The sequence below is a fragment of the Ranitomeya imitator genome, chromosome 2, assembly GCF_032444005.1.
Source record: "Ranitomeya imitator isolate aRanImi1 chromosome 2, aRanImi1.pri, whole genome shotgun sequence".
Classification (NCBI taxonomy): domain Eukaryota; kingdom Metazoa; phylum Chordata; class Amphibia; order Anura; family Dendrobatidae; genus Ranitomeya; species Ranitomeya imitator.
In genome coordinates, this window is record NC_091283.1 from 176465393 (window position 1) to 176485986 (window position 20594).

The 20594-nt window shown below is 48.1% G+C and overlaps 2 protein-coding genes across 2 annotated transcripts in view; both read left to right on the top strand.

Moving 5' to 3' along the window:
- The window catches only part of DYNC2I2 (dynein 2 intermediate chain 2), a 457867-nt gene that overhangs the window by 276095 nt on the left and 161178 nt on the right, over positions 1-20594 (top strand). The gene's annotated exons all lie outside the window — the stretch shown is intronic.
- Positions 1329-19971, top strand: ZER1 (zyg-11 related cell cycle regulator). The gene is made up of 16 exons (XM_069748043.1): positions 1329-1516; positions 3140-3400; positions 3854-4004; positions 6530-6969; positions 8184-8360; positions 8681-8795; positions 9069-9215; positions 9312-9485; positions 11228-11443; positions 11528-11569; positions 12748-12867; positions 12954-13069; positions 13151-13339; positions 13950-14047; positions 14144-14246; positions 17317-19971. The coding sequence occupies exons 2-16, from the start codon at positions 3243-3245 to the stop codon at positions 17372-17374; spliced, it is 2304 nt and encodes a 767-aa protein (XP_069604144.1). The 5' UTR covers positions 1329-1516; positions 3140-3242; the 3' UTR covers positions 17375-19971.

Below are 20594 nucleotides of genomic sequence, written 5' to 3' on the forward strand. Positions count from 1 at the left end.
AAGCTCATTTGCCATTTATCAGCCCAAGCTTCTAGTTTACATAAATCATCCTGTAATATAAAATTGTCCTCCTCTGTATTGATTACCCTGCAGAGTTTAGTGTCATCTGCAAATATTGAAATTCTACTCTGAATGCCCCCTACAAGGTCATTAATAAATATGTTAAAAAGAAGAGGGCCCAATACTGACCCCTGTGGTACCCCACTGCTAACCGCTACCCAGTCCGAGTGTGCTCCATTAATAACCACCCTTTGCTTCCTATCCCTGAGCCAGCTCTCAACCCACTTACACATATTTTCCCCTATCCCCATTATTCTCATTTTATGTATCAACCTTTTGTGTGGCACCGTATCAAAAGCTTTTGAAAAGTCCATATACACTACATCCACTGGGTTCCCTTGGTCCAATCTGGAACTTACCTCTTCATAGAAACTGATCAAATTAGTCTGACATGAACGGTCCCTAGTAAACCCGTGCTGACACTGGGTCATGAGGTTATTCCTCTTCAGATACTCCAGTATAGCATCCCTTAGAATGCCCTCCAGTATTTTACCCACAGTAGAGGTTAAGCTTACTGGCCTATAATTTCCGAGTTCAGTTTTTGTCCCCTTTCTATTCTTTCTTTTTAGCTAGTATGGCCTCCTATGCTAAAATCTCATTTCATATCTGCGTATGTTATTTCCCTCTCCTCTCCTCCTCTCACAGTCAATATTTGTGGGGGGCTATCTATCCTTTGGGTATTTTCTCTGAGGCCAGATAGGTTTCCTGTTTCTGTCTTTAGGGGAAGTTAGATCTTAGGCTGTGCTGAGGGGTCTAGGGAGTGTTAGGTACCCCCCACGGCTACTTCTAGTTGTGCTGCTAGGTTCAAGGTTTGCGGTCAGTACAGGGACCACCTTCTCCAGAGTCCGTCTCATGCTGCTCCTAGGCCACCAGATCATAACACACCGCTGTGCTCAGGTGTGTGACCCCCAGCACAGGGGTGGAGGCACAGGGGCCCAAGACGTAAAGGGGCCACTACTACCTCCAAAGCAAGTGGGATTGTGCATTATGAGGAGCTCTTGGGCTGCAAAGGGCCCATATAGTGTTCATGCACAGGGGCCCTCCCCCACCGAGTCCTCCAGTGCTATGGAATCAGCCACATACTGGTGAGCAGAGATAATACTTTGGGGGCCCCTGACCACCTCTAGGCCCTCACTGCCCCTCTAACTGTAGATTTTTTTTCAAGCGGAACTTAAGTGCTTATTTCCAAGTTTCCGGGGGGAAGACTGGACAGGCACAAGCGGTCCGGTTGCTATGGGGGCAAAACGGAAGTGACGTCAGAATTTGTTGACAGCGGAGCCCGAAGGATGCCCTGTGAGCAGGAGGAGGAGGATCGGCTGTGAAGACGGCCCGGAACGGAGCGGGAGGCTCCGGAGCTGAGGATCTCGGAGCCCCGGAGGGTTTACAGCAGGTTCTGTGAGGGATCCGGCCGCGGAGGAGGACAGGACGCGGCGGCACACCGGACTGCTGTTACATGGTGAGGACATGTCCTCCTGTATGATTATCGCCCCCGGGCTGCACCGCTCTGCCTGGAGTATCACAGGTGTCACTCCTTCTCCTAGGAAAGCTGGGTGAAAACCAATATGGTCCCCATTACCGGTCCTGCTGAGGTTGTCAGCCAGCTCTCCCCGTCTCCTGAGTGGTAAATCTGACCCTGCTGTAATAATTTCCAAATCCCTACATTAGTGTGTGGGTTTCACATTCAGGAGCAAGGGAAAGCTGGGTGACCACTAATCTGGTAATCTTTACCTGTCCTGCAGTGGCTGTCTCTCAGCTCGCCGCCATTCATCTTTCCTGGTCTCCTAAATGGTAAATCTGCCTAGATGGATTCTTCCTCCACTCTCATGTCACTGCATAAGTAGACAGATGTGACATTCAGGAATCTGGGAAAGCTGTGTGACCTCCCATATTGCCATCATTACAAGTACCATAGAGGTTGTCTGCTGCAAGAGGTGCATTGATTTTTTCCCCCCTCATTTCCATATCTTGCCATTCAGGATGTTGGAAAAGCTGGGTGACAACCAATGAATATGACCATGATTACAGGTGTTGGAGTGATATGAGGGCGTTAGATGAAGCCTCCTGAGAGCGCGCCTCCCTTTGATGTCCCCTGGATGCAGACCAGTCCTCCGCTCTGCGGATCTTGTACGTCTTTACTGGGGAATCGCTACTTAAGCAATTCCCTGCCTTACAGCTCTGTGTCTATATGAAATGTCGCCGCCCTCTCTCAGAATTCCCCGTGTTCCCCGGTTTTCTGAGCTGCGTGATTTCCCGCTGCACCTGTGATAACGCGCTGCTGATGGTTTCGCCTTCAGTTTGCAGATGATTTGATCAGCGTCACTGCCTGGAGCCTCTATGCTTCACATTGGGGAATTGCAGGACCAGCAGCCCCTAGTGGGGTCCAGTATTGGACAAGCGGAGTGCAGGCTGTACCCTGCATGTATTGTTGCAGTAGCGAATCTGCGGGAGCCTGAATCTTCCTTGTAGCTGCTCTGTTATTGGACCAAAGACTTGCAGCCCCCTTTGATCCTGGGGGTCCGGATGCTTTATATTGCGCAGTGCGGTTGCTCTTCATCTATGTGATTGCCCTGCTCTCTCCCCGTCCGGTTGCTGGTCCCCCTGTTCACCCGGGCTGCAGATTGTACATCGGCCGGGGCAGTGGGGTCGGGAGCCAGTGTTACCATGCACCATGAATGCATTTATGTATCCATCACTGAGCAGCGATCGCACCGTACTGGTGACACAAGGGAAGTGATGGCGGCCAGCAGCACTCGCCCTTTACCACCCCTGACTGATTACTGCTTATTATTGTGTCCAGCACCCGTAGATTTGCAATCTAACTGCAGAGCACCTGTATTTTCTATTTGATTCCCTGCCTCCGGTGATCGTCTTGAATCATAGCTCCACCATAGACCGTATCTGTGCACTTGTTCTATCTGCCAGGTAGCAGACCCAGGAAAGGGGCAAGCCGTACTCCCCTATATCTTGTATGAAGGTCGTCTTTGGGATTACTTTTGTCACACTGCCACTAACAGAGGGTATCTACACCCAGTATACAGCTGGCCGCACACTCCTAACAAGGTTTGCTTTATACCTACAGAGCGGCACCCTGATGTCCCAGAAGAGTTAACCTTGGAGGAGGGCATCATCATCCTGGTGCCCATTCTGTCCAGCAGGCTTTTCCTTTACATCAGCCCAGCAAGATGGCAACAGACAGTCCAGAATCTCTCATGACCATCTCTACTGACTTCTGCCTCCGAAACTTAAGGGGGACACTCTGCTACCTCTTAGACAACGACATCCTCCGCCTACGTCCTGATATCTTCCTGCCCAGCGAGATCTGCGACCGACTAGTCAACGAGTAAGTAATGGAGTGGCCATTGCTGTGGCTATTGAATGTAGGTAGGACTGGCAGCTCGTAAGTTCCGAGATGTCCTTAAAGGGGTTGTCCGAGACTTAATTATTGATGACCTATGCTTAGATTGGGGGGCCAACACCCCAACAATCATCTCTTTGCAGCTCCTGCTGCTGTCGTAAGTGCAGAGCATATGGAGCCAGAACAGCACATGTTGTGGCCGTTCTCGGGAAGTGCAACTCTGCTCCCATTGAAGTAAATAGGAGCTGCAGTACCCGAGATCGGCCACTATACAGTGTACAGATCTGCGTTGTTCTGGCTCTGGCCGGATGTACACAAACAGCAGATTGATGGAACTCTCCGTTTAGGTCATTAATATCTCACACCTGGACAGCCCCTTTAAATCTTGGTATGTGACTTTTCCTATATATGACCGAGACCTTTCTTTTTTTTTTTCAGATACATCGAGCTGGTGAACGCAGACAGCGGTTTTGAGCCCCACGAGAGTTTCTTTACTTTATTCTCAGAGCCGCAGAGCACGAGACTCACCCGGCTGCACCTAAGGGAGGACATCGTCCAGGACCAAGATCTGGAAGCCATCGCGAAACAAGTGAGCACAGCCTTATCTGTGTCTTTCTCGCGTCTTAGAAATTGGCAGGTGACAAAGGGCGTCCTTATCTCAGGGCTATTTGCATTTACACCATGTCCTTGATTCAGATACAGGAAACCGCTTCCACCGCTCGGAAATGTGATCTGTGAGTGCGCGGATTGGTTTACATTACTCTTGTGAGGGGCATCATTTGATCCGGGGGTAATCCGTGCGCCTGTATTGTGTGACCCGCGTTGGTTTGGCTTGTATGTCTGCATATTAATGCTGTTGTCATTGAGAGCTGTAACTTTAGGTTAGTGAGGTTGCAGGCGATGGTGTTCGGTTTCTGTTCTTACTCGGCTGTTGCCATATATCGGAGTTACTGGGTATTCATGGCTGCGTCCCTGGAGTAGCGACCCCCTATTGTTAGGATCAGTGGGGGGGACAGACTTTACACCTTTTTATTTTTTCTTTGTTGTCTGAGAAAGGCCTGAAGTATTTATCGTAAACATTTTTTCTCATTTGTAGTTTCTGTACATGCTCACTACACCCTCCAACAGAAGCCAAAAGTTTTTCGTTCTCATTTATACGATTATTAGATCCAAGGATGGCATCGAATGTCTGTTTTGTGAGCTTGGCCTGCAAGCCAAGATGTTGTGAGTGTGCTTCGTGTATAGAGATCTCGTACATGTGCTCTACCAACCCGGGAGTCGTGAGCGTGCTCTACCAACCCGGGAGTCGTGAGCGTGCTCTGCCATCCCGGGAGTCGTGAGCGTGCTCTGCCATCCCGGGAGTCGTGAGCGTGCTCTGCCAACCCGGGAGTCGTGAGCGTGCTCTGCCAACCCGGGAGTCGTGAGCGTGCTCTGCCAACCCGGGAGTCGTGAGCGTGCTCTGCCAACCCGGGAGTCGTGAGCGTGCTCTGCCAACCCGGGAGTCGTGAGCGTGCTCTGCCAACCCGGGAGTCGTGAGCGTGCTCTGCCAACCCGGGAGTCGTGAGCGTGCTCTGCCAACCCGGGAGTCGTGAGCGTGCTCTGCCAACCCGGGAGTCGTGAGCGTGCTCTGCCAACCCGGGAGTCGTGAGCGTGCTCTGCCAACCCGGGAGTCGTGAGCGTGCTCTGCCAACCCGGGAGTCGTGAGCGTGCTCTGCCAACCCGGGAGTCGTGAGCGTGCTCTGCCAACCCGGGAGTCGTGAGCGTGCACTACCAACCCGGGAGTCGTCAGCGTGGTTGACAGCAGCATTTAAAGGGGATATCGGGACTTCACATAAAAATGCAACTTACCTGCCTGTTGTGCACGGCATCATTCTTCCCCGCCACAGAGCGATCGATCACAGACCGCTGCTGGCCTCCGCTGACGTCCTGTCTACTGAGCAGAGGCTTCTTTTCCGGTCAGCGGGGCGGGACTTCTGAGGTTATCCTGACTGACATCTGGATCCCCACTGCTTAATGGGAACCTGTCATCTCCAAAATGGAAGTTGAGCTAAGCCACCGGCATCAGGGGCTTATCTACAGCATTCTGTAATGCATTCTGTAATGCTGTAGATAAGCCCCCGATGTATCCTGAAAGATAAGAAAAAGAGGTTAGATTATACTCACCCAGGGGCGGTCCCGGTTTGATCTGATCTGATGGGTGTCGCGGTCTGGTCCAGCACCTCCCATCTTCTAACGATGACGTCCTCTTCTTTTCTTCCTGCCGCTGCTCCGGCGCAGGTGTACTTTATCTATCCTGTATAGGGCAGACAAAGTACTGCAGTACGCAGGCGCCGGGAAAGGTCAAAGAGGCCCAGCGCCTGCGCACTGCAGTACTTTGCTCTGCCCTCAACAGGATAGATAAAGTACGCCGGAGCCGCAGCGTGAATACGAGAAGAGGACATCATTGTAAGAAGATGGGAGGCCCCGGACTGTGTCACCCATCGCAGCAGGACCGCCCCTGGGTGAGTATAATCTAACCTCTTTTTCTTATCTTTCAGGATACATCGGGGGCTTATCTACAGCATTACAGAATGCTGTAGAGAAGCCCCTGATGCCGGTGGCCTTAGCTCAACTTCCATTTTGGGGGTGACAGGTTCCTTTTAACTGGGGAGTCGGCTGTCAATCAGAATGACCTCGGAAATCTCGCCTGTCGCATCAGCAGAGGGAGCTGAATCCCCGGCAGGAGCGGTCTGTGACGGCTGTGTCTCGGGGAAGAACGGTGCTGTGCACAGCAGGCAGGGAGGTTGCAATTACCTGCCTGTTAGTGTTTAGATAAAAAATTTTATTTTTGCAAAGTCCCAGATACCCACTTTAACAGGTTAACAGCCGCAAGTAGAGCTCCGCTTCGCCGACGGCTGTTAGAGGAACATAATGGCTAATAAAATCTGCCATCATGTCCAGGGAAAGATACATCAGGTCAGGGAGCCGGGATATGACGGTCCTTCATATGTTGGTAAGGGGGTCTTGTAGGAGCAGTCACTTCTGCCGATCCTGTTCATGAATGTTAGGTGTCTGCTGGCTGAATACTCTGCCCTATTAGTTACTTTATTACGCTGGTTTTCTTCATTTCCCCAGGACCTAGTTGAGCTGTATCTTACTAACTGTGAGAGGCTGACGGCCCGGAGTCTACAGACCCTGGTGAATTTCCGGTCCACCCTGGTCTCACTGAGCCTGTTTGGCTGCAGCAGCATCTTCTTTGAGGAGGAACACTTAGGTCCCTACGATGACTCTGACTGTCTGGTGAACCCCAGCCGCCAAATCCTGTCCCGGGACTTCACCTTCCAGGGTTTCCAAAATCTGCGCTTCTTAAACCTTGGCTCCATCACCAAAGGGGTGGATGTGGAGATGATGCTGCGCCCCCTCATGTGCCTGAAAGCTCTAAATCTGTCTGGAATTCAGATGAATGACATCAGCTTTCTGACTCAGTGGAAAAACACGTTGGTGTCTCTAGTCGTGTACAACATGGACCTATCTGATGATCATATCCAAGTCATTGTGCAGCTGCAGAAACTCAGGTAACTTGGAGGTTGGAGCCATCATAGATGAAATGGTCTTATTTTAGAAAGGCTGCACCTTTATTTATGGGAAATACATCATTTGCAAATAGATATGGGGAAGCAGTACTATCTGTGCGTACATCATTAACTATTGCAGACTGGGAAGCAGTACAATCTCTGCCTACATGGTTTACAATTAGAGACAGGGAAGTGGTACTATCTCTGCCTACATTGTTTGCAATTACATATAGTGAAGCAGTACTGTCTGCTCCTAAATTATTAATAATTAGTGACAAGCAGTATTATCTGTGCCTACATTGTTAGAGACAGGGAAACAGTACAATCTGTGCTTACATCCTTTTCAATTTAAGACAGAAAAGCAGTACTATCTGTTCCTGCATGGCTTACACCTAGAGACAGGGAAGTAGTGCAATCTGTGCCTACATGATTTACACCTAGAGACAGGGAAGCAGTGCTATCTGTGTCTGCATGGTTTACAATTAGAGACAGGGAAGCAGTACTATCTCTGCTTACATTATTTACAATTAGAGATAGTGAAGCAGTACTGTCTGCTCCTAAATGATTTGTAATTAGAGATGGAAGCAGTACTATCTGTGGCAACATTGTTTACAATTAGAGACAGAGAAACAGTACAATCTGTGCTTACATCCTTTTCAATTTGACACAGGGAAGCAGTACTATCTGTGCCTACATGATTTATACCTAGAGACAGGGAAGCAGTGCTATCTGTGCCTGCATGGTTTACAATTAGAGACAGGGAAGCAGTACTATCTCTGCTTACATTATTTACAATTAGAGATAGTGAAGCAGTACTGTCTGCTCCTAAATGATTTGTAATTAGAGATGGAAGTAGTACTATCTGTGGCAACATTGTTTACAATTAGAGACAGAAAAACAGTACAATCTGTGCTTACATCCTTTTCAATTTGACACAGGGAAGCAGTACTGTCTGTGCCTACATGATTTACACCTAGAGACAGGGAAGCAGTGCTATCTGTGCCTACATGGTTTACACTTGGAGACTAGGAAGCAGTGCTATCTGTGCCTACATCACTTATAGTTAGACAACATGAGCTAGGGCTCTTTTTGTGATTTTTTTTTTTTTTTTTTTTCCACCACTGTTCACACACTTGAACATTTTACCCTTCGTTTGCAGCCATACTAGTATCTTTTTCCTTGGTTATGTGTGCCCATACCTGCCTCTCTTCTAGGCACCTGGATATTTCCCGGGACAGACTTTCCAGTTACTACAAGTTCAAACTTACCCGCAAGGTGCTGAGCTCATTTGTCCGGAGCCTGGAAGACTTGGTCTCTCTGGACATTTCTGGTCATGTAATGCTGGAAAACTGCGCCATGTCCAAGATGGATGATGAGTTGGGTCCTCCCAGGTGAGAGACAAAAACAGGCCAACTTTCATATCAATCATCAGTCTGTGTTAAAGGGCCTTAAAGGGGTAGACGTCGCTTCCACCTATTAATCTGGTGCCCGTTGACCTCTTGCCACTTCTCGCTCACGCTAGGCAGGAATTATGCAACTGTCCTTTAGGTTAAATTATGGCGCTTTCATGATACCTACATATGCCTGGCACGCAACTGATTAGACCCTACATCAGCATCACAGTAGTGATAGGGGCTGGATAATCCCTTTAAATGTATATCTTCTCATCTCCTTATTTAGATGGTTATCAGTTTGTCTTGTCTCCCTGCAGCACTGACCCCAGTAAGAGCAGTATCATCCCATTCCGATCTCTGAAGAGGCCGTTACAGTTCCTGGGTCTCTTTGAAACCTCTCTCTGCCGCCTAATACACATCCCAGCCTACAAAGTAAGGTCTACATCACAAAGAACCTTTTCAGCTATAAGCATCACCGGTGATCAGATGATCTTATTGATGGGGAAGTTACTCTCAGCCATTCATTTCTCCTGCAGTGGCCTCTGTAGGACAAATGGGGTATTACACGGTGCCTATTAGTGGCTTTCTGCTGAGGGTAATACGGGGGGAGGTGTTCTGAGCTGTAGAGCATATTCGCACCCCCTTATCAACCATATTGTCCTCATGAAGCAACCCCTTTAGTGCCTTTAATTTTGTTTCTTACAGGTGAGTGGAGACAAGAACGAGGAGCAAGTGCTGAATGCCATTGAAGCATACACAGAGCACCGCCCTGAGATAACCTCCCGTGCCATTAACCTTCTGTTTGACATTGCCCGTATAGAGAGATGCAACCAGCACTTGCGAGCCCTCCAGGTACCCGCTCCACAGCATGCCATGCCCTCATCAATATGGTCTCCCGTATGTAGTATGGGCTGACATGCTGAAGCCATTGTCCTCCTCCTTCTGTAGTTGGTGATTGCAGCTCTGAAGTGTCACAAGTACGATAAAACTATTCAGGTGACCGGGAGTGCAGCCCTCTTTTACTTGACTAACGCGGACTACCGCAGTGAGCAGAGTGTCCGGCTCCGGAGGCAGGTTATCCAGGTGGTACTGAACGGCATGGAGTCATACCAAGAAGTCACAGTAAGTCGTTTCAATTATTACAAAGCTTTTTACTTTCTTCAAATTAAAACAAAAGTACACAATCAGACTACACACAGGTTTTGTCTGTAGTTTGTTACCATGGAAACACATAATTTCTCTTTTTACCGCCTTGATTTGCAGTACTAATATCTGGCAGTGCTAGATGAACGCACAAGACTATGGATGTGGAAGCGGATTTGCCACTTGTTCAAAAACTTAGTTACATATTTTGTAAAAACCCCTGAGCTCCCAGGATTCTGCCTCTTTTTCTGTTTTTCGCCGTGTCGCTCCATTGTATAGACAATCACGTTTGTTTCTTCTGGAGAGCAGTATGTGAAATCTGTTTTGCAGTTCAACTGGGCGTTTCTTCAGAGTCTTCCCTGGGGGCGTACACATTCCAGAATTCTGCTAATCACAGCACAGCTGCGTCTGAGGCTGATACATCAGCTGCTGAGCTGCGATTGGCAGCGTCTGTGAGGAATGTGCACGCCCCCGGCGAGGACTCCAATGACACGCCCAGTTGGACTGGGAAGCAGAGATTTCACATACTAAGCTCCAGAAAAAACAAGTGTGAATAGCTCTGTGATGCATTGACGCAGAGCAAAACAACAGAATCAGGGGAGCGCATGGATTTTTTTTTTAAGGAAGTCACAGGTCTTCTTTACACATCTTGTCTACTTTTGAGGATATGTACATAATAGATCATATTATTTTTTGGATGTTTAGTTAAAAATGTTGCACCGTTTCACGTTCACACTATCAGTATTTGGTCAGTATTGTACATCAGTATTTGTAGCCAAAACCAGGAGTGGAACAATTAGAGTAAAAGTATAATAGAAACATATGCACCACTTCTGTATTTATCACCCACTCCTGGTTTTGGCTCCAAATACTGATGTAAATTACTGAACGTGTGACCATGGCCGTAGCCTCAGTACTGTGCTTTTGGCTGCAGAATGAGTTAACAGAGAATTCATCAGTGAGCTCACACCCTTACAGGAGAGTATCTCTTTGTTTTCTGTCTTTTTCTGAGCTCCTCTCAGTTGATTTATAACTACACCACAAATGAGATGATGTCCCATGTATTATTCATCATTCATGTGACCGCTGCAGCCAATTACTGTTCTCAGCCATCATGTGCCGAGCATGCGACGTGATTGATGGATTAGGTGTCGTCACTGCCATAGCTGCAGGGGGGATTCATCACATGTGCTGTATAATAGGTTCAGTGCATATGTGATGGCTCTTTCTCTATTTTATAGCTTTCCCTGTTCTATCGCAACTTTTATAAAAACCCTGAAAACTCCTTTATAAAAAAAAACTTATTCATGGCAGGTGTTGCCTATGGGGGGAATTTACATCAGAAAATATTCCAGAAAAATTCTGCTCAACTTGTCTTTCTTGTTTTCGACATTCACTTTGTCTACATATATTAATAATATAAGTTACAGGATGGTGATCAAATCTAAAAGTGACAGACTGCTATCCTGGGTTAAAATGGTATCTGTGACCAGGTTCTCTTCCATGATGGGAGTGGGTTCCCAACATTCAGAAATAAAAAAATAATCCTTGTTTTGGCCTCCTATGTCTTTTTTTTTGCATTGTGTGAACACAGCCTACACTGCAGCTTATTTTCCTCAACTGTGTAGGTACAGGCTGTGTTCACATCTTGCCCTCGTATGACTTTATTTCCTACTACTGAATTGAAAACTTGCTTCTAATCGTATCAATGGCTTTTCCAGGTGCAGAGGAACTGCTGCCTGACGCTGTGTAACTTCGGCATCCCCGAGGAGCTCGAGTTCCAGTACCAGAGGGTTAATGAGCTGCTGCTGAACATCCTCATCCCGACCCGGCAAGATGAGTCTATCCAGAGGATTGCAGTTCACCTCTGCAATGCGCTCGTCTGCCAGGTGGACAATGACCACAAGGAGGCGGTAGGGAAGATGGGCTTTGTCATGGTGAGTGAGGAACATTGAAAACGGATTTCCTCCGGTAAATTTCCTTTTGGTTTCTACATTAAACGCTTTCCTTTATTTTTCTAGACTATGTTGAAACTGATTCAGAAGAAGCTGCAGGACAGGACAGTAAGTAGCATGGATTCTGTTGTCCTCTGGTTAATTATAAAGCACCTCCAGCCCCCCAAAACAAAGTGCACCTCTCTTTCCATAGGCTCGGTCAAGCACGGCGGCTCACTTCCATTCCTGAGCTGCACTACTGAACCGAGCCCATGGGCAAAAGTGGATCTGCACTTCAGTATTTATACCACCCGCTGTGTAGGGAATTGTAGCCCTTTAACCCCTTCTCGCTCAGTGACTTACTATTACATCACGAGGAGGGTGCGGGTGTATCGGCTTGGCTCGGGAGCCGTGTTATACAGCCAACACCTGCTTCTAAAATCAGCGCGCGACGCTTGCAAGGGTTACTGCTGTTTAATCAAATAAAATCGTAACAACAGACTTTCTGTTCTCCACACTTCTTCTTAAAAATGTCATAAAAAGCAATGAAAAAATGTCACACAGCCCAAATTTATGCCAATACTACAGCTCAGCGCACCAATAAATTCTACCGCTCAGCGCACAAAAAAGCTAGCCCTCCTACAGCTCCGTGGGCCGAAAAATTGAAAACTGTGGCTTGTGTGGAAAATGACAACACAAACCAAAGGTTTATTTTATTTTTATTTTCTTGATCAAAGTTCAAATTTGCTAATATAGTTTAAAGAAAAAAAAAAAACTTTTTAGTATCGCCGTAATCGCACAGACCGGGGAATCATGTTCACATGTTTTTTTTTTTTTTACCATACAATGAATGCTATAAGAAAAAAGAAAAACCCCATCCCCCCACCTCCCCCCCCCAAAAAAATTGGGATTGCTATTTCTTTCACCATTTCAACAGGTTGATTTTAGTTTCTTGATTTTAAAACCCATTATATGTCAAAATAAATAGTGTCATACAAAACGACAACTTGTCCCGCAAAACACGAACCCCTAATAAGTCACGGAAAAAATACAAAAAGTTAAACCCTTAACGAGCCGCCCAAATCTGTGCCTCGTTAAGGGTTTAATGGGGGCGGCTGCAGCCCTCCACACGGCAGCGAAAGCTGAGAAGGGAAGGCTGTCTTAGGTCCCAGACTACGGACCCCCTCCATGATAATAGAGTGATGGCGTGTCCTGGGGATAGATCATCACTTTACATCCCTTTAATAAAGGGTGAGGCCGGTGCTAGTATGTGAGAACGGCTTGATTCCCCTGGTCTTCTTTCTCAGTGTGACCAGGTGATGGAGTTCTCCTGGAGTGCCCTCTGGAACATCACAGACGAGACTCCGGATAACTGCGAGATGTTCCTGAATTACGGCGGCATGAAGCTCTTTCTTGACTGTCTACGAGTAAGCGTTCCCGCTGCGTTCCCCCTCCTCCGTTGCGGCCATTATTGGGCCTCAGCCTTTACCACGCGTTTCTTTGCTGCCCACAGGAATTCCCGGAGAAGCAGGAACTGCATCGTAACATGCTGGGACTTCTGGGGAACGTGGCGGAGGTGCGGGAGCTCCGTCCACAGCTGATGACGCCACAGTTCATCACGGTTTTCAGGTACGGGCCTTTGCCTTGGTCGTATGGGCCTGTGTTACTGGTTGTGTCCCGCGTTACCTTGTGCTTTTCTCCTGCCACCAGCAATCTCCTGGAAAGCAAAGCTGATGGGATTGAAGTCTCCTACAACGCCTGCGGAGTGCTGTCACACATTATGTTTGATGGTCCTGAGGCTTGGTTCATTTCCGAACCCACGCGCCAGGAGGTGGATGAACGCATGTGGAGAGCCATTCAGAGCTGGGACATAAGCTCCCGAAGAAACATTAACTACCGGTCAGAGACACCATTAATATGTCTTGTACTACAATCCCCCTCTTCTATATAGCACTTTTCTCTACCTTACTGTCTTCATTTAGAGCCACTTAAAAAGTCAATAAATTGGTCCCTTTATTACTTTACATAGCATGTATACATAGCAGCAAATTCCCATAGTTATAGTACTAAAATTCTGTTTACCTTCAGCCACCACTAGAGGGAGCTTACTGCATACTCTTACATACTAAACAGTGTACAGCCAGCTCCCCCTAGTGGTGGCTGCAGGTAACCAGAATTTCATCATTTAATCCCTTCCTAACTTCTGCCATTGTACAGCACATGTCGGGTATAGAGCCGGCACAGGAGCTTAGAGCATATCGATAGGGATTGTCTTCATAGGTCCATTCACTGACACACAGCAGGGTGCGACTCCCATAATAACATTATATTAAGCAGAATCACACTTTCCTTATATAATAGATGTTTACTTGGTGCTGATTGATGCAGCATGGCGCGGCACATTGGCTCTCCATTTCCATATGATGGATTGTTGCCCACTTATAATACCCCCAGAATTCACCTGAATTATGCGTAATGATTTGTATCGTCCTTGTGTCTATTTTTCAAGGTCGTTTGAGCCAATTCTCCGTCTTTTGCCGCAGCGCGTGTCTCCTGTAAGCCAGCACTGGGCGACGTGGGCCCTGTACAATCTGGTATCGGTGTATCGTAAGTAGCCCATCCTCTTACATTGGGGTCAGTACAATGTCTGGTATCATACAGTCATGTTTGGAATGCATTTGTCTTATTTCCCTTCCCCATTAGCGGACAAGTACTGCCCCCTACTGATCAAGGAAGGAGGACTTCCTCTGCTATTAGACGTGCTCAAGATGACCACTACGCGACAAGAAACCAAGGCTATGGCGAGGTATTCACACCACAGCCTCAGTACCCTGCCGAAGTGGGCGCAGGTGTCAGAACGGAGCTAAAGGGCTTGTCCAGAATTAGGAAAATATGGCTACTTTTTTTTTTTTTTTTTAAATAAATGGTGCCACCCCTTCCCAGGGGTTGTGTTGGACATGGCAACTTTAGGACCATTGAAGGGAATGAAGCTGTGCTGCAGCTCCAGACTCAACCTGTGGTTAGGGGTGGTGCTGTTTCTGAAAGTAAGGAGGCATGTTGTTGTGGTCACGGACAACCCCTTTAAATGGGTGTTCTAGGGGATTTTTCAGTGTTTTTTGTAAAAATTTAGACGAGAGTAAGCTGTTCAATCCCCGTTGCTCCAGTAGTCCCCACCAGTCTCTGCTTGCGTCTTACAGTAGTCACATGCCGTGCACCATTCGTGTCTCCTCTGCATCCAGTCATAAGACTCGTCAGTTACAGGACGTACATGCTGGCATCACTGCCGAGACCAGTGATTGGCTGAGGTGAAGCGAAGTGGTGATGTGAATGGTGTACGGCACATGATTACTGCAGGAAGTGACCCAGGAACGACAAATTTGCTTGATTACTTTCTGCTATTTGTAATAAACCAGAACAATGTACATTCACCGTAGGTATCACTGAGCCACCACCATGCTTCACTGCAGGTATCACTGAGCCACCACCATGCTTCTTTGTAGCTATCACTGAGCCACCGCACTTTTTCATTGTAGATATCACTGAGCCACCATCATTCTCCACTGTAGGCATAACTAAGCATCCAAACTACTTCACTAAAGGTATCACGGAGCCATCACACTGCTTCAGTATAGAAATCACCAAGCCAACCCACTACTTCATTGTACGTATCACTGAGCCACCACCATACATCACTGTAGGCATCACTGAGCCACTGCTGTTTCACTGTTGGCATCACTAAGCCAATGCTCTAATTCACTGTAGGTATCATCGAGCCCCCCAAAATACTTCTCTGTAGTCTTTACTGAGCCCCTGCTATGCTCCACTGTAGCCATTACCGAGCCCCTGCTATGCTTCACTATAGCCATTACCAAGCCCCCGCTATGCTTCACTATAGCCATTACCGAGCCCCCGCTATGCTCCACTGTAGCCATTACCGAGCCCCCGCTATGCTTCACTATAGCCATTACCGAGCCCCCGCTATGCTTCACTATAGCCATTACCGAGCCCCCGCTATGCTTCACTGTAGCCATTACCGAGCCCCCGCTATGCTTCACTGTAGCCATTACCGAGCCCCCGCTATGCTTCACTATAGCCATTACCGAGCCCCCGCTATGCTTCACTATAGCCATTACCGAGCCCCCGCTATGCTTCACTATAGCCATTACCGAGCCCCCGCTATGCTCCACTGTAGCCATTACCGAGCCCCCGCTATGCTTCACTATAGCCATTACCGAGCCCCCGCTATGCTTCACTATAGCCATTACCAAGCCCCCGCTATGCTTCACTGTAGCCATTACCGAGCCCCCGCTATGCTTCACTGTAGCCATTACTGAGCCCCCGCTATGCTTCACTGTAGCCATTACCGAGCCCCCGCTATGCTTCACTGTAGCCATTACCAAGCCCTTGCCATGCTTCACTGTATCCATTACCGAGCCCCCGCTATGCTTCACAATAGACATCATAGAGCCCCAGTCATGCTTCACTGTAGACATCATCGAGCCCCCATCATGCTTCAGTGTACACATCACTGAGCCCCCGTCATACTTTACTGTAGACATCACCGAGCCCCCATCATTCTTCACTGTAGACATCACCGAGCCCCCGTCATTCTTCACTGTAGACATCACCGAGCCCTCGTCAAGCTTCACTGTAGAAATCGAGCCCCTGCTATGCTTCACTATAGACATCATAGACCCCCCGTCATGCTTCACTGTAGACATCATCAAGCCCCCGTCATGCTTCACTGTAGACATCAAGCCCCCCGTCATGTTTCAGTGTAGACATCACTGACCCCCGTCATGCTTCACTGTAGACATCAAGCCCCCGTCATGCTTCACTGTAGACATCACCGAACCCTCGTCACGCTTCACTATAGACATCATAGAGCCCCCGTCATGCTTCACTGTAGACATCATCAAGCCCCCCGTCATGCTTCAGTGTAGACATCACTGACCCCCGTCATGCTTCACTGTAGACATCATCAAGCCCCCATCATACTTCACTGTAGACATCACCGAGCCCCCGTCATTCTTCACTGTAGATATCACGGAGCCCTCGTCACGCTTCAATGTAGACCTTACCAAGCCCCCGCCATGCTTCACTGTAGACATCTCTGAGCCACCGCACTGCTTCACTGTAGACATCACCGAGCCACCAAACTTCTTCACTGTAGGCATCTGTGAGCCGCCGCACTGCTCCATTGTAGGCATCTGTGAGCTATCGCACTACTTCACTGTAGGCATCACTGAGCCCCCCGCCATGCTTAAGAGTAGACCTCACCGAGCCCCCTCCCATGCCTCACTGTAGGCATCATTAAGCCAACGCACTAGGTCACTGTAGGCATCACCGAGCCCCTACCCTGCTTCAGGGTAGAGATCACTGAGCCCCGTCATGCTTCACTGTAGGTGCCACCATACCTGCTGACCCCATATCTTGCTGCAGGTCTTTTAGAGCAATTTGATGCTTTTTGACCACCGGCATCCTCAGGATTTTGGTGGCAGCCGGTGACAGCTTCCATTTTTTCCAAGTCCAGGCCGTGTAGCCAGTGTTAATATGTGAACTCTGCTTCCTGCTCTAGGAACTCACTGCCTTCCTATCTTTTGTATAGTCTTCCTTGTTTATGCATGGCAATTGGCTCTTCTCTTAACATTTTGAACAATCCAATGATCTTAGTGTCCCAGAGGCCAATGCCCATGAGCTATACCCTAAGACTCCTCAGGAACGCTGCAGTGTCTGGTTATGGATCACATTCACAGCAGGTCACAACAGCCAGAAGGGCTGTACCAAGTATTATAGACGCTCGTCATGAAGGTGTGAATAAGTCTGAGGCTGCAGTAGTCCATACTTTCATGTCTTATCTTTTTGGATTTTTCCAGGAAAGTGATTGAACATTGTAGTAGTTATAATGAAGAGAGCATGGACACATTACTATAAAGAAGCTGACGGCAGCCACAAGTATCCGTCTGTGCCCGTCTCCACAGGGAGCACTTGTATCCACCCCTATCACAGGGGGAGCCACCGTCTGGCACCAGAGAGAACTTTGCACAAAAAACTATTGTTATTGGTGTTTTATATGTATCTTTCTGGTGTGTGGAGAAAGCTATGGTGGCCACCAGGTAATACTGTTCCCACAAGTGACCCAACCTCCGGGCAGGGGAAGTGGGCAAACCATAAAGCCACCAAGAAGATGGGCGGCTCACACCAGCTACACTCCATGATACTAGATGATAGATCTTTCAGCCCTTTGTACTTCCCATTGTGGCCATGGGCAGAGTTCACCAACCTAAAGCATGGCAAGTGTAACGCCCAACTGTGTGACGAGATCCCGGTACTGAGAGCGTAGGTAGAACAACCGCTCACATGACGGGGCCCAATGGGATTGTAATCGGTTGTCCTACTGAAAACTCTCCGTGGCGCCACCTATTGGTGACATTTCAAGAAGAGTCAATTTCTTCCGAGAGCCAAATACGTAAAGTGTTTTGTGGCAAGAAAAACCTCACTTCCAAGCCGGAGGCACATGACGAAAGCGCCAAGGAAATCGCCAGATCCGAACGCTACACGAGAAGCCTGAAGAGAACATCACAGAGCCGAAATTGTACACGGCCACTGCCAATGATTCCTCCGCACGAGCACCACGTGCCGTTCTCACCCCGGACCGAGCCAAATCGTATAATTACCACTGACTGTAACCTGTTCTGTCTTTTTTGTTGGCATATTCAGTAATCACGACATTACCATGTAGCCACGTCATAATCGTGTGATAGTACGGATGTTTGCCGTGATCTTCGTAGTAGACCTGTATGGCGTAGAACCTATAGGGGAAGAAAACAGCTGGGCCCAGTCCTATATAGGAAATGGGCGCAAAAGTAACGGCTGCTTATCCTTAAAGGAATTGTCCAGGATGGGAAACGGTGCCACTCCTGCCCGTAGGCTGTGTGCGGTATATGGAGCTGAGCTGTATTACCCTTGGATAAGAGTGGCACCTTTTTTTTTTCATAACGGTGGACACTCCCTTTAAAGCCTGACCCCACCTGAAAACCGAAAGTGTCCAAATGTAGTTCATGGAAATCAAGGCAGCTGCGCTGTGCTCTGCTGTATGCAGTGTCCGAAAGCTGCTGTAGGTATCCCCTCTGCCCGCACAACATGGCCTCTATTCACTTTTTGTGTTTTATTTTGCTTCCGTCCTGGGCATCTGTCCACAACATACACCCCCAATCTATAGCCGTGGTATACGTTGCCCGTAGAAATGTATACCCTGTATACGACGTTGGTGTTCTGGAAATAAACATTTCTTTCCTATACAGGGTGGTCCATCAGTGTGTGATCTGACCCCCACAATCATCAGTAAGAGGGCACGGTGCTTTTTTGAGCCCCTTTACAGCGGTCCATCTGTACGTACATTTGGTACTGCAGCTCAGCCCCATCATCTGCAGGTAGTTACATGTACACCACTATCCCCCCATTATGTCGATTTGGTGGTGGTCCTAGGGCTCGGAGTCAGTGCCCCCATACACATTAGGGAATAGTCAACTGAGCTGGCCCGATGCGGGAGCGGACGACAATCTGATGTGTCTATGGGCGTCCCGACTCTCCCCCGGAGAAAAGAAGGATCAGGCAGGTTGAATTTTGCTATCCAATCCTTCTTTTCTCAGCTGGGATAAGCAGCCACCGCCAGGGATTTCCATTTGCCTTTCCCTGTTGTAAACTTCTGTACACTCAGCCAATCCGAGCATGCATGTGTATGGGGTAGGGGGTGATGAATCGGATTAGTATCACGCATAAAACCCTACAAATCTGCAGAGTTAAGAAAATCAATGACCACAGTGTTGCCGCAGGGTTCTGCTTTAAGATATCCTTGCAGACCGCTTCCTGGCTGTAAAACATATGTAGTCATTCATTATTTTTTTTAAAGCAAGAGCAATAGCATTCAAGGTAATGGGTCAAAGCTGCGATACCAGGAATGACCGATAGGAAAAAAATGGCTCTATAATGGTATGGCAGCTTTTTGAGGGTCTTCTCAAGTGTTCCTTAGAGAGTCTGAAACAGAGACTTGTGGAAAATGCTCACCGTTGTATGATGCCTAGGGTAGAGGGGCGGAGCGGGGCCACCCCTGCTGTTTTTGTATGACCGATTCCTTTTGGACTTTTTAACCATAGATATCGGGGTGCTTATTTCTGGCGATCATCCTGCAGGCATTCTGCACACCTATACACCCATCGCATTGAAGTTTGGGAATCACTCCTCCATACTGATTTGTTTTGCTCTAGATCCACTCCTGAACTTCTTTATTAATAAAGCTGAGTGGTGTGCCAGGCTCTCCTCCTCATCCTCCCATTCATCCTCCTCCTCCGCACATTTTGTGGTGGTAATTTATAAAGGTGTTGGACCTGGATTATGTCCTGTTACGTCCTGCAGGGGGCACTGTGAACCATTGGGGTCAGTACGGCCCGATGTAAGTTAGTTGGTGCACCATGTTTTGTAAAAGCCTCAACTGATGACCTGAATTAATAAAAGTCCCATGTGAAAAGGAATGGTCCATGTGTGGGTATTTGTGACCTCAGCTCCAATCAGCCGGGGCTCTGCTGACCCCGTTCCCGAGATTATTAGGTATCCATTATCCAAAAAAAACAGGTGATAACTTTAGATCCCACAGATTGGTCCCCACACCTCTCACAGATTGGTCCCCACACCTCTCACATATTGATCCCCACACCTCACAGATTGGTCCCCACACCTCTTACATATTGATCCCCACACCTCTCCCATATTGGTCCCCACGCCTCTCACATATTGGAATATTGGTCCCCTCGCCTCCCACAGACTACTTATTTTTGTCCACCCTTCTCTCACAGTCCGATCCCCACTTCTTTCACAGTCTACTTACTATGGTCCCCACTTCTCCCATTGACTGTTCCCCATGGTCCCCACTACTCTCGCTCACTGTTCCCCATGGTCACCACTTTTCTCACAGACTGCTTCCCATGGTCTCCACTTCTCTCAGAGAATGCTCCCCATAGTCCCCACTTCTCTCAGAGACTACTCTCCATGGTCTCCACTTCTCTCAGATACTGCTCCCCATGTCCTCCACTTCTCTGAGACTGCTCCCCATGCTCTCGACTTCTCTGAGACTGCTCCCCATGCTCTTCACTTCTAT

Coding starts and splice junctions, on each gene's coding strand:
- ZER1 (XM_069748043.1), top strand. CDS start 3,243: ATGGCAACAGACAGTCCAGAATCTCTCATGACCATCTCTACTGACTTC. Junction 11,570..12,747: donor AGAAGCTGCAGGACAGGACA/GTAAGTAGCATG, acceptor CTTCTTTCTCAG/TGTGACCAGGTGATGGAGTT. Junction 14,247..17,316: donor GAAACCAAGGCTATGGCGAG/GTATTCACACCA, acceptor GGATTTTTCCAG/GAAAGTGATTGAACATTGTA.